Genomic DNA, 14,292 nt, shown 5'->3' with positions numbered 1-14,292 from the left:
TTCCAAATGTACCATATAACTGCTACAAACTAGCAGTGTTGTGCTAAAGAAAATATATAAATATAGTGAAAGTTAAAGTTCAGTGACTAGACTGCTGATATCATTTATACACATTGTACCTTGTCTTAAAAGTACATAATTTAATCCACCGTGACCTTAAATTCCACAGCATAGAATGTCAAGCCAGTGACCCATCAGCTGTTGTTGTCACCATGAACAGCTATTGACAGTTAACTTTAGTGCCATAACATCTGATCCATGGGTTAAATATCCCGAAAGCACAGTGTGAAGTTTTGGGGGAACAGCCAGCCAGACATGAAGGAAAAATAGTTTGTTTATTTTTAAACTTAAAAGGGTTTGTCAGCAGCAGTAAACAGCAAGATAAATTTTTGTATTCAGCAACAAATGTCCTAAATATCATAAATAGCTTACATCAGCATTACAATGCCAAGTATGCAGGGAATCAAGCAGGGTGGTCTCAGGGGAATTCAACAAGTAGATCCAACCTGCTACTCCCTTAAAAATCCCCCTGGATGTTGACCCCACAACTCTTGCTTGTTAACCCTGTGGAGCCTTTAAACCCTTTCCCTGCCAGCCATTTTGTCCTAAATGTGAACATCTACTGCACTCATTACATTTATTTTTTTTGACAAGAAAAGCTACATGAAATAAGGCAAATTATACTGTATATTGTTTTTTTCCATGAATGAATTGGGCTTGAACAGTCTGACAAAATTTTGTACTTTTGCTAGAGATGTAACAAAAATTTGAGTGAAATACAGTATGCAAAAAAAGTGAAAAGAAGAATAAAGTAATTTCATTTTTTCAAAGAAGAATTATATTTATTGACACAAATTTTACTGTTTGGAAAAGCCCTTATTCTGCTAAATCCAACTATACAAGATATATATTGGTACCCCACCTTTCTTGTTCAGAAGACACCCAATAATAAAACAGCATTTAGTACAATTTTACATTGAAACATAGATAAGGCATCTCTAGGTTAACATAGTATATCTAATGACAGAAGTGAAATACTCCCCATAAGTTAGGTATTTTTAGAAACCACTTACTTCTAGGTTTTTAGCTGTGGTGTACTTTTTGCTCTAAATGTAGCTGCCATCATACAGATCACCATAAATGCAACAATATTTTTGGGGAATTTTTTTAATAAGACACTATCACAGTAACAAAGTCTAAAGTGAATTTGAGAAAAATACTCAAATAAAAATCTTCAACCTAAATATGAAAGAGAAAGTTCTCCTGAGTAAAATAATGCTCCTCGTGTATGGGTGCACCTAAAGACGCAGCCTCCAAAGACAGCTCAGTTCACAGTTTGACCTGAAAAAAAGATTTCTCCCCAAAATTGCCATGACAACTAAAAAAACCTGCTAACTATCATTTGGCAATTTACCTCTGTTCTACAAAGCGATGAAAGCCTATACTAAGAAAAATATATATATTGTCCAGAAATAGAGATAGCCTCAATAACTGCACCGAAAGCGGAGCTATTTCAGAACCAGTATCTTGTTTCTCTCCAAAAGTGTTGTAACAATGTGGTAAAGTAAAGAGTAAAGTATCTATAGAGGAAGTTGATCCTAACCTAAACATTTGAAATGCAAACTGTCCCCATTTACAATTAAACCATAACTTTCTCTACACAACTGCAAATTCTGAATGTGACAAGATCACTGTATAAAAAAAAAGCTGAAGCCCTTACTAAACTAACATGGTTTGAAACATAAACTGGGTTATCTTGTTTTATACCCCTTTTACAGCACACTTTGCAAGCTTTCTGGACACATTGCTTGTCAGGAGTAGGTGGAAGTGTATCTATAAAGTGCTTCCCAATCAATCGGACCACATTGTTACTTGCTGGAATCTCAGGCACTTCCCCCTCTACACTACCAAACAACAGAGCAGGGAGTATCTGCATCTGATATTTACAATAGGACAATTTGGGACCTGGTGTTGCTGCCTTATAGACAACATAGGAATTTCGAAGGGCCATTTGAATCTAAAACAGTATGTACCAACTTCCTTGGCCTTTGTTTTTTGGGTGGTGTTGTAATAATGTTAAAGTTGGTAAGTTCTATCAACACTGCCCAAGTACTTACTGTCCTCCTTGCTACAGAGAGGTTTGTTTTTAGGGGGCCTACCAGCTCTCTGTTCTGCAATTACTGAGGCATCATGGATTGTCATCAGCATGAATACATTTTTTGTGTCACAATATTTGATGGCAAGGAGATCATCATTTCTCAGGGAATATGTTTCTCTATGACTAAATTTTTTGTTTATTAGGTCCCTGGGCAATCCTTTTCGGGTATGATTTATAATAAATAGGGCTCTAAAGAGGGGGAATACCTGTGTAAAAGGTATCCACATATAAGTGGTAACCTTGGCCTAGAAATGGAGAGATGAGCTCCCACTGTTAAGGGGACAACCAGGGGTTTTTGTACCCCGAGCTGCTTTCGCAGAGTTTATAAAATTTGATCCCATAGTGGGCACGTTTGCTTGGGATGTATTGCCAGAATTTTATGCGCCCTTTGAATAGGAGAAGTAATTTGCCTATACAAAAATTTTTTGAAGGAATTGTACACTTCTCCAAAGTGCTCTGACAGTCTATCGATAAAGGGCCTCAATTTATGCAGCCTGTCATTAGGGGTACAGCCGTGGCATTATTATTAAAATGAAGAAACCGGAGCAGTAGCAGATACCATCTAGGCATCGTGGCAGAAAAAACAGGGATATACAACACTGTGGTGGTATCCCAGTAGGATGCCAAAGAATTGGCTTTTACAAGACCCATAGCTAAAGTTAGGCCCACAAAGCTCTTCATCTCATTAATATCTGTGGGGTGCCATGTATTAGCTTGAGCATATCTGGGTAGGGGATTTCGGGCAAGATACTGCTTGGCATACAAATTGGTATAGATCACCAAATTCTCTAGGATGGCATCAGTCATAAATAATTGGAAAAAATCAACTGGGTCAAAAATTCCTGGTATCCACCTTTATACTTGAGACTGTAGTAAATGGGGGGATTTCAGAGGGGAAAGTACCAGGAGGCCCCCACACAGGCTCTCCTACAGCTGTAGCATCAGCCCTATCACCCTCTTCCTGATCTTCAACATCCTACTGTACCTCAAGGGCAGTAACAATGGTACTACTACCATCTGGTGACTCATCAGTAGACAAGTCACTATCTGATGCAGGGGGCACATACTCAGAATCAGAGTCACTCCTTTGAGCTAGATGCCATGCAACAAAATATATACATTATATATACCTAGGCCAAAGAGCTCACAATCAGTGACAAATAAGAAATGTGGCAGTGTGATCTGTGGTCAGAAAAAAACTGATAGCTATGCAAACAGATTGCTTTGCTGAGTAGTTTTACTGGAGTAGTTTTAGAAGTAGAGACTAGAGAAAACAAAAACAATATATACAAATTTGGCAAAGACAGAAAAAGTCTAACACTTTGAACTCTTGAACTCCCTGGCACTCCCTGTAACTTTCTGGAACAGAAACCTATCTCACTATTCTATCTAGCACTTACAATCAATAGCAAATAAATCAGCTATCAATCAACAACTTAAATCTAACCAACTGATTGAACAGTGATTATTACCTGATCACTAGTCACACTACAATATGAACAGGTTTTACAAACAATGAACAGAAACAGCAATAATGAATAGCAATTCAACTGTATAACCAACTCAATAAAAATTCTCAGAAAAATTCAATAACACAGAAAAAGTGATTATGCTATGTGATTCAAGTTAAGTATATTAAAAAATCATAAAGAGATAAAAATTCAATAACTATGATCAAGATCAAGAAAAACCAAGATGAAAAACAACCAAAATTCAGTAACTAAACAGCAACACAACTAAAGTTGCAATAAATTCACTGAAACTGTAATAAAATGTGAATTAAAAGTAACACAATCAATAAAAAAGTAATAAAGAGCAACACAGAATGCATAATTCAGAAAATATAATCAACAACAATCAAGATGAACAACAATCAAAAGCCAGCATACAAGCAACAACACATCTATGCAATAAAATGCAATGCAATAAAATCACTGGAAATGCAAGCAATAAAAAAGTAATAAAGAACACAAATTCAGTAAATACAATCAAGAACAATCATGAACAAGCAAGAAATAAGCAAAAAACAGCAAATGAATGGCAATACAAACGATAAAACTCAATAAAACCACTGAAAATGCAATAAAAGGCAAAAAAAAAAGTGATTACAACCTGTGATTAGAGTTATTAGTGTGCAAAATACTAGTACATATGTGTGTCAGTGTATGTGTCCGCACAGCTAATTGGGGAAAAAAGAGGAAAGCTGCAAAAAAAAAAAAAAAAAAGCAAGTCAGACAAAAATGTACAATAAAAGTGTATATAACAGGTGTGTAAAAGTTGTACCTGGGGCAGGCAAGGCAGATCACGCTGGCACAGGTCACTGGAGGACTGCAGCAGGCAGCAGGAAGGCTCTTCTTTCATCCACAATGGAGGGCTGGAGTTAAATTCCCTCGCAGCTGATGCCTCTTGATGACATCACTGTGTTTGGGGGTCATCGTGGGGACGATTGCGTCACTGGATCCGCACCAGATGTCGGTATGCTTGTTGCCTAGGGGGTTGTGCTGCCCGGAGCGCTTTTAATAGACAACGCAGCTCCTACGTTCTTGGCGATTACAGCCTTTTGCCAGAATGCCAGAATGTAGGAGCTACGTTCTTGGCATTTAAAATGTTAAAACTCATAACCTAAAAAAACACACACACACATATATATATATATATATAACTGCCACCCATGATATAGCACTTCCAGCCTGTACAACAGATACTCCAATAAAGTATTTTACATGGCCTGCAGTGGTTTAATCCTTATTGGAAGCAAAACCAGCCTATTGGGTTTATTGTTTACATGATTTTCTAATAGATTTAAGGTTTGAAGATCTAAATTACAGAATGATCTGTTATCTGGAAAACCCCAGGTCCTGAGCATTCTGGATAATGGGTCCCATACCTGTAATTAGATTTGTTTTTAAATAAAAATTGTCAGACCCTTTAATTAACTTTCTTTCAATTGGCACAAAAGCTTATAACTGGTTTCTAGAGAATGTAAAAACTGATCCCCACCCCCTTCTGTCTGTCCCATCCTGCAACCAAGGTCAGAGTCAGCAAATCTCACCCTAAAAATAGTCCAATTTACTCTGAGACCTTACACAGTGTGTCCCAGGCATACAAGGACGGCTGTTCTCTCAGGTACATGAGAAATATGCATGGGGAAAAAGTGGTGAACTGCAGTATTGGTGATATTCTTTATGATAGTGATGTTCTGTAAAAAGATTCTTGTCTTCTTTAAAAACTATTTAAAAACATGTAAATATACTCAATACTATCTTAAATAACGTTGTTTAACTTTGCTTTTGAGGGAGGCAACTGCCTTTCAACATTCATGACATATGCACATTAGAGCTATGATTACAGTGATCTTATATAGAAGAGCAGTCAAATGTGTTCCTTTTTAGACTATTGACAGTGCTTTCTGTCTGTAAATGTGTGCTTTGGTTAGAGGATACTTTTTTTAATAGAGCTTTGAATGATGATCCCACACTCTATTTAAACAATATAAATCATAATAATATTGGGACAATGTATGAAAACAATGAGCATAAAAAGATCATCAACTGAAAAAGAAATACCTCTGTATAGTATTTGATATAGCACATCATATGATTTACTTACATTTTTATTTTTACATACTGGGTGTTCTGTGAGTTGTAAAGAAAATACAAGAACCATTAACAATTTTGCAAAGCCAGTTACTGTACATATTGCAAAAAATGGGCATATTTTGTGAGCAAGCAAAAACTCTTGTGATCCCCCAAAAGTGAGCGCAGATTGGGGTTTCCTCCAAAACCCAACCTGTCAGTGAACTGATGAGACATTACCATGCCTCATCAAGGAGCGTATGGGTGCATATCAGCCTTTTCTTTTCTAGTGTAGATTTTTTTAAATATTTAATTTAAAAATGTAAACAGCAACAAAAATGTTGTACATTTCTAAGTCCTCTCAGCTCTAATAAACTACAATCTCTGTATACTGCTACACTGCAAGTAATGTCAATCGGCAGCTGATAATATGCACACAGAAGAAAATCTGGCCAGCCTATCAACAGAACAGTGAACAGTGAGCAGTGAGCCCAACTAAGCACATACTGAGGGAATCCTGGCAAATAACTGAGATGGCTATGGAAAACGGTGCATTTGTAAATTGGCATTTAAAGGCATTTTATTTTGTGTTTAACCCTGTGAATCGTCTTTCCCAGTTAATAATGACCTTATACTGCTATTCAGCATAATCTCAAAGGAGAACATGTCAGGCTTACTATTCCCTAAATGCTCACCCATGCTAGTGAAGATGAATGATAAAAATGCATTCAATATATTTTTATATATTGTGAAGTATTCCTAATGTCTCTATAACAGAAAAAAGTGTTGGTGTTGTTTTTAAATGGAGTGTTATCATGAATTTGGATCATTAAATCAGGGGAATGTAATAAAAGTCGGTAACACATATTTGCTTTACGCAAATTTAATATAGCTTTTGCAAACCCGAAAATTGTTCAGCGACCACTTCCGAGTGGAAGAGCGCTTGCATATTTTATAGTTTGCGCCAATGCGCAGTAAATGTAATAAAACTTCTTACTGGAAAAAGTCGTTATGTTTGCTCCAAAAGATTTCTACACATTCAAGCACTTCTTATGAGTGCACAATTAAAATTCGAAAAGCAATAACAGTTTAAGGAACAATATTACGTTGCGAGATGTGGATTTCTATTCTTATTGGTGCGAATTGTTTTTCACTTTGCGACTTTAATTACATTCCCCCCAATGTGTCATACTTGTTTTAGGTACACCAAGAATACTGTTATATCAATAAAAACACAGAAGATGCCTGCTGACACACCCATCCGAAAAAAGCCTAATGCCTATGCTTCAGTGGTTGATCCAGACACGGGGTACTGTACACCAGGGGCATTTGAACTAGAAAGACTTTTCTGGCATGGAGCACCCAAATACACACACGTTAATGAAGTATGGCCTAACCTTTATATTGGAGATGAGTAAGTAATGGGTACCACCAGATATATTTTAAAGAGATTTTAAATTATATTATATTTATCGTCATGTAAGATAATTCACCCACACTTTTCTGGTTTTGGTTGCCATTTTAAAGCATTTGAGTTAATTTTAGTGGAGCAGCCAATAATTTTCTGCACTGCCTTATATGTGGATCCTTTTTACCTGTAGAACAGATCAGTACACCAGAGGCCACCCCTCCTAGAGGAACAGAACTTTAATTTGAAGCGGAGTAGGTTGTTCTTAATGGCAAGGGCAGTGAAGTTGAGGAATGCCCTGCCGGAGATGTGTTGGCAGATTCTGTTAGCACCTTTAAAAGCAACTTGGATGATTTCTTGAACAAGTAGAATTTCCAAGGCTATTATGATCTGAAGATCTACAGTTAGTTAGTATAGGCATTGGTAAGTATGTGTATATATGTGCACTGGGGTCCATCTAGAAGGGTTGAAATGATGGACTTGATGGACCATTTTTCAAACCAACTTAATAACTATATGCATTACTAGGGAGACGGTCTGGCAGGTTTCAAGACGCTCCTTCTGGACTATAAGCCAGCGGGCTGATCCCCTCTAGTAGAAATGTAAAGGGAGTACATATTAGCCTAAATACCATATGCCTATTGCTGTCTAAGCAATGTTGCATTTTAGTGCAAGATGTGGGCTAATAGCTAGCGGCCTGATCCCCTCTAGTAAAAATGTAAAGAGAGTACATATTAGCCTAAATCCCATATGCCTGTTGCTGTCTAAGCATTGTTGCATTTTAGTGCAAGATGTGGGCTAATAGCTAGTGGCCTGATCCCCTCTAGTAGAAATGTAAAGGGAGTACATATTAGCCTAAATCCCATATGCCTGTTGCTGTCTAAGCATTGTTGCATTTTAGTGCAAGATGTGGGCTAATGGTTCATAACCTATGAGTTTGGACCCAAAATTAGGCATGTGTGCTTTTTGAGGTGGGTACATTTAACTCTTTTTATATAGTAACATGTCTTGCTGCAACAGGCAGCATTAATAAAAAATAAGGAATGTATCTGATTTAAACCAATTCTTTGGCCACTAGTTTGACAAATTTTATTTGGTACTTATTGGACATGACAGACCTTAACTTTCAACCAGTGATCCTCAACCAGTGGCTCATGAGCAACATGTTTCTCACCAACTCCTTGGATGTTGCTCCGAGTGGCCTCAAAGCAGGTGCTTATTTTTGAATTCCTGGTTTGGAGGCAAGTTTTGGTTGCATAAACCAGAGATTCCTGTTGGCTGCCAGTCCACATAGAGGCTACCAAATGGCCAATTACAAACTTTTTTCATGCTTGTGTTGCTCCCCAACCTATTTTACATTTGAATGAGGCTCATGAATTTCAAAGGTTGGGGACCACTGCTTTCAGCAGATGTCTGCCGTGGCATTTCTGTTTACAGCACAATTAGGCATAATCTGATCCTCTCCTCTTATGAAAGCTATATTCTGCAAAAGTAGACAGTCAATAGCCATATGTTAACCTCAAAGCAACCTTCTTACAGTGGAACAGTACTGCTGGCCCTATGGAGCAAATAATCATATAAGCCTGAACATCCAAATCTTTGGTCATTTGATATTATACAGGGGTTTCTAGATAACGGATCCCATACCTGTATTGACATTATAAGGCCCTTTCAATTCTCCATGGTGAGTGGGTTTTTTTTTTGTTTGTTTTTTTGGCTTTAGGAAAACTGCATTGGACCGATACAGCCTTGAGAAGAATGGTTTCACCCATATTTTGAATGCAGCTCATGGGCGCTGGAATGTAGACACTGGACCTGAGTATTACAGTGATATGACTGTAGAATATTATGGGGTGGAAGCAGAAGATTTACCAAGCTTTAACCTTAGTCAGTTCTTTTACCCTGCTGCTCAATTTATCCACAAAGCTCTAAGCACCCCTAACAGTAAGTATATTTATGGATCAAATCAAATATTTATTAAGAACTGATATCATTATTACAAGGTACAGAGAAGCACTTTTGTATACACTGTACTTACATTATATAACCTTTATATGGTAGCCCTGTTCATGATGTGCATTCTGTGCTGGAGTTTTCAGTATAGACAATAATCCAGACAGGATCAAGGGTTCCATTGAGATCGACCATATTTGTGCACATAGGGTGGCACATATGTTTACTGAACATTTTTACAGCATTAAGTAAAACCAAAACAGTTTATTTTTCCTTTCAGGCATCCGTTTAATGATGCTTGATCTTTTGGGGTAATTATTTGCGGTGGCTTTTTGATAAAAAAAAAATCCCAACCTTCCTAACTTTACGGTCTTTCTTTGACAAGAGTTTAATTTTTATTGGCAGGAGCAATTACATACCTTTCTGGTGGGACAGTTAGTCAGGTTTCCTTTTCTAAAGTAGGAAAACAGTACAGTTTAGATAGTTCTTGGTTGGTGTATTATCCATACTTTTATTCACCAGAATGGCTATGTTGCAGTATTAAAAATTGTTTAAAATTCAAAGCCGTTTGTGAAAGGTGCACTCTGCACATCTGTACAAAGGATTTATGCATCATTTATTTTCTCTTTCTATCTACTATATTTAAAAGAGAACTAGATTTAAAAAAGAACTAGAGAAGAAATGCTGCACAAGGCTAACACAATCCTTTAGCAGGGAAGATATGTGCCTCCAAAGATGCCCATATTAGCTCCCCATCTTCTTTTCTACTGATTCACAGCAGATTCTCTGTCCTGCTCTCAGTTAGAATGTAATTTTAAAGGGCTGTAACCTGCCATCCTGTAAGAAGCTGTTCATGAATCCTGCTCTAGTTCATCGCATCACTTTGTGAAATGCCCACTAGTAAAGATGGTCCCTATACCCTTCCCAGTGTGCCAATAACATGTAGACCTTTTACATATTAATATAAATACACAATAGAAAGCTGATCTATGGACTATATGGAATACATTTAACAGATCTACCATTTTTCTTCAGGTAAGTTGTTGGTCAACTGTGCTATGGGCCGTAGCCGTTCTGCCTCCCTTGTTCTGGCATATCTCATGATCTACAAGAACATGACTGTTGTTGAGTCAATCACACAAGTGTTAAAACATCGATGCATTCTGCCCAACAGAGGCTTTCTCAAGCAGTTGAGAGAGCTTGATATAAAGTTGGCTCTGGAGAAGCGGGACACACATGGCACAGCCAACAAGGCACAAAAGGATGACTAATGCAAAAAACAATATTAGAAATACTACAATGTGACAAACCTCTGCTGCAATTCTGAAAACAAGAGGAAATGAACTGGCCTTCTCTGTTTCAATATTTTTATTTACGTGCAAAGCAATAAACCATACATATCAATATGAATGACAGTTTGCAAAGTACATAACATACGAGTAATAAAGATCATTTGTCTGTCTTTCATTTTGTGTTGGAAACAGTACACAACACCATTATATATAAAAAAGGAAATAATAAAGAAAAAGACAAATAATTAAACAAAAAAAAAAAAAAAAAGATAAAGTAAAATAGACCAAATATTCATCATGAATATACTGAAAAGTATTGTATACCAAAAGTAATTTACATTGTATAAAACATTAAACAGTATTATAATACTAGAATTACAACTGTGTCTAACTTCTGCAAAATTGTACCTTATCAAGTAGACCTAGTCCTTACTGTAAAGGGAGTCTGTACTTAAAGGGATAGTCTGTGGGGAATCTTACAATGAGAGCATAGATTCTTGTAAAGTGCCTTGGAATCTGTAATCTATCCAGGGTTGCCATATGTCTGTAAAAATCTGGCACTTGTCAAGGGGAATACTGGTTAGCTTTTCATTGACGAGAATCTAATCTAATTTTGTTTTTACCATTATACTGCAAATGAGGTGATTTCAGGCAACTAAGAAGATATGATTACGTAAGTGGACCTGTTTCTTGGGGACCTCGCTAGGGACAGCTCCCAACAGAGCAACATATGGATCTCTCCTCAAATTGACATGTAATACAGAAAAAAAAGGTTATAGATCCTTATCCAGAATCTCACAGCTATGGGACATGTCCACCAAATATGAAACATTGATCCTGTCATAGAACAACCCCAAAAACATGTATTTTAACATCTGGATAAAACTTAGCTAATCTTGCTGGGGTTAAATACCAGCGGAATAATACCTTGTAACCCACTTCAAGCATAACCGTGTTAATAGAGCTTTTTTTTTTCTTTTTTTTATGTGTTTATTTCGTTTTCAACAGGGAAGGGAGGGAAAAGGGAGGGGATAAGCAGTTACGACACAAACAAATTATATACATATATATACATATTATATACACAATATAAAGATTTGCATGATGTGTCTGTTGTGAAAAGGTAGCATAAGCTATGCTTAGCAATTACAGCTCAGATAAATATCTCGCAGGTCACAATCAAGTCAATACAGTTCTTGTTCTGGGTGTATTTCCAACCAGAGGGACCATACTCTGTCAAATTTTGTGGGGCACCCTCTTGCTTCATATGTGAGCTTTATATTTACCAAGGCCCTCTCTAGCAATGACAGCCAGTGTTGCATTGTGGGGGGTTGGGGGGCCATCCATTTCATGACCAGGGCTTTTTTCGCATAGAACAAGAGAGTTTTTATAAGAATTCTTGTTTTAATCAAGGGGAGCAAACCTTCAACTATTCCCAGTAAACATATTTCTGGTATACAGGCCCCGGGGAATGACAAATGACCTTGCAAGTGACCCACCAAAACCCGAAGACCTGCGGGCACTCCCACACCATATGATAAAAGTTAGCTCCTGGGCACCGACATTAAGTACATTTGGCATCAGCAGCTCCGCCATATTTTTTAATCCTATCTGGTGAGATATACAATTGATGGGTGAACTTAAATTGTATGAGACAGTCTCTTAACGAGATCAGGAAGCCATATATGCCGTCTGTGGCCTCTTCCCATGCATCTGCTTCCAGTGATGGAATAACTGTAAGCCATTTTTGATGAGCTTTATCAAATGGTGTGGGGAGGCACATAATTAGCGACCTATATAACTTAGAAATCAGCTTGTCACCCTTAGGATCCCACAGAATTTCCTCAAACTTAGGGGGTAACGTATTCTATTTGGAGTGCAGAGAACTGTGCACGGAAAGCCTAAGTTGCAAATATCGGAACCATTGAATCGTTTGCTGGGCTGTTGAACATTTCAGTTGGTCTAAAGTGGGAAATGTGGATTCGACCAAGAGGTCATTTAGGGTTTTTACACTCAACCGGGGCCAGTAGTGAAAGTCCTGCAGTCCTGTAAATGGGGGAGATCTTCTCCAAAGAGGTAGATGTGGGGAAATAAGGTGTAGTTACTTTGGATATCTTACATGCTGTCAACCATGTTTGATAGGGAGTGGAAACTACTGAAGGGAGAGCGTCATAATCTCCAAGTTTCCTGTACGGGACATTACACAGTGCCTCCAGAGACCCCAGTAGATTCCCCAGCAGTAGAGTGTTTGGATTTTCTTTTTTTTTTTATTTAATAGAATTTTTTCATAGATAAGGTAATTAAGAAATGCAAAAAAATAAAAATAGGTAAAAAAGTAGATTAAGAGCAGACAATTTCAGCAATGTACCATACAAATTAAAGTGTACAATATACACACGCAACCAGAGTCTTTAACAGTTATAACAACATGATGCTGCTATAATATTACTGCTAAAAAAAGATATATGATAGCTAAACAAACCCCCTACTGGTTTCTATTTTGCAGAATTAGATCATCCATTATATCCTCTTTTAGCCAAGCCTCCCAATTAAGACTATCTGTTCAGAAACAATATCCATGGTTCCCATATTTTCCAGTATCTTTTGCTTTTATTATGAAGTATATGGGTTATTTCTTCCATCTTCCTAGTTTCTTCAACTACCTGCTGCCGTTCTATAAACCTCGGAGGAACCAAATCTTTCCAATGTCTTGGGATTACTGAGTGTTTGGATTTTCAACGTCTGAGTGGAGGCATGGGTGGATATGGTAAAGCGGTCCTGCTATATAGTAGAAAAAAAGATGTGGGAGACCAAGACCACCTTTGTCTACCGGAGCAGTTAAAACCACCCAGGAGAGTCTGGGTGCTTTGTCGGCCCAAAGAAAGGAGATGAGTAGAGAGTTGACTTTTTTAAAGAATGACAGTGGAATTTGGACAGGCGCATTAAGCAATGCGTATAAAAATTTTGGCAAGTATTCCATTTTGTATATGTTAACTCGGCCCCAGATAGTCACTGGTAGTCTAGTCCAGGTTGAGAGTGCTTGCTTAAAGCGTAGCAAAATAGGCTCTAGATTATTGGCCATAAAGGACTTGGTTTCAGTGGAAACATGAATGCCCAGATATTTGAAGCTTGCTACATGCTTCAATCCCATAATGGTGTCAGTCTGGGCTGGGAGGGTGTCAAGGGCATAATTACAGATTTTTCCCTATTTATAGCTAGTCCAGAGAAATTTCTGAAATCATCCAATATATGCAGAGCATTCACAAGCGATTGGTCAGGGTTCCCAAGAAATAGTAATAGGTCATCTGCATAGAGGGCTAGTTTATCCTCTAAAGTGCCCAGTTTAAAAGCCTGAATTTCTTCTGACTGACTAATCTTGACGGCTAGTGGCTCTATAGCAATTGCAAACAAAAGGGGTGACAGGGGACACCCCTATCGCGTTCCCCGTGATAGCTGGAAAGGTTTTGAGTTAACATTGTTTTTTTTTTTACATTGCTGCCCACAGGTACTGCCACTCAATTGAATCAAAAGCCTTTGCCGAGTCAATGGATCACCACTCTAGAGCCTTTATTATTATGATCAATTTGCAGGTGTGTATGGAGTCTTCTGAGATTTATAGCTGTTGACTTTTGAGGCAAAAAAACAGACTGGTCGGGGTGTATTATAGCTGTGACCACTTTCGCTAATCTAATAGCAAGAATTTTGGCCAATATTTTCGTGTCTGAATTTATTAGGGATATGGGGCGATAAGAATCCCACTTTTCTGGATCCTTTCCCTCCTTTAATATAAGTATTATTAATGCAGAATAGAATTATTCGGGCAGGGAATCTTTCTCAATGGCGTCTGCTAGTGTTGTGCATAAGTTATCAAGAGCACTATTACCTTGGGTTTTGTACCACGCTGGT

General features: G+C 37.7%; 1 protein-coding gene across 1 annotated transcript; it reads left to right on the top strand.

Annotated features, from left to right (window-relative positions):
* Positions 1 to 5,242: 5,242 nt before the first annotated feature.
* On the top strand, positions 5,243 to 10,557 carry dusp29.S (dual specificity phosphatase 29 S homeolog). The gene is given in 4 exon segments (NM_001160010.1): positions 5,243 to 5,284; positions 6,935 to 7,147; positions 8,865 to 9,085; positions 10,130 to 10,557. Coding segments are annotated over 3 exon segments (630 nt in total). The 5' UTR covers positions 5,243 to 5,284; positions 6,935 to 6,974; the 3' UTR covers positions 10,366 to 10,557.
* Positions 10,558 to 14,292: the final 3,735 nt, after the last annotated feature.

Source organism: Xenopus laevis, chromosome 7S (genome assembly GCF_017654675.1).
Source record: "Xenopus laevis strain J_2021 chromosome 7S, Xenopus_laevis_v10.1, whole genome shotgun sequence".
Taxonomy (NCBI): domain Eukaryota; kingdom Metazoa; phylum Chordata; class Amphibia; order Anura; family Pipidae; genus Xenopus; species Xenopus laevis.
Note: the sequence above shows the minus strand (reverse complement) of the source record. Positions and strands in the feature narration are given on the sequence as shown.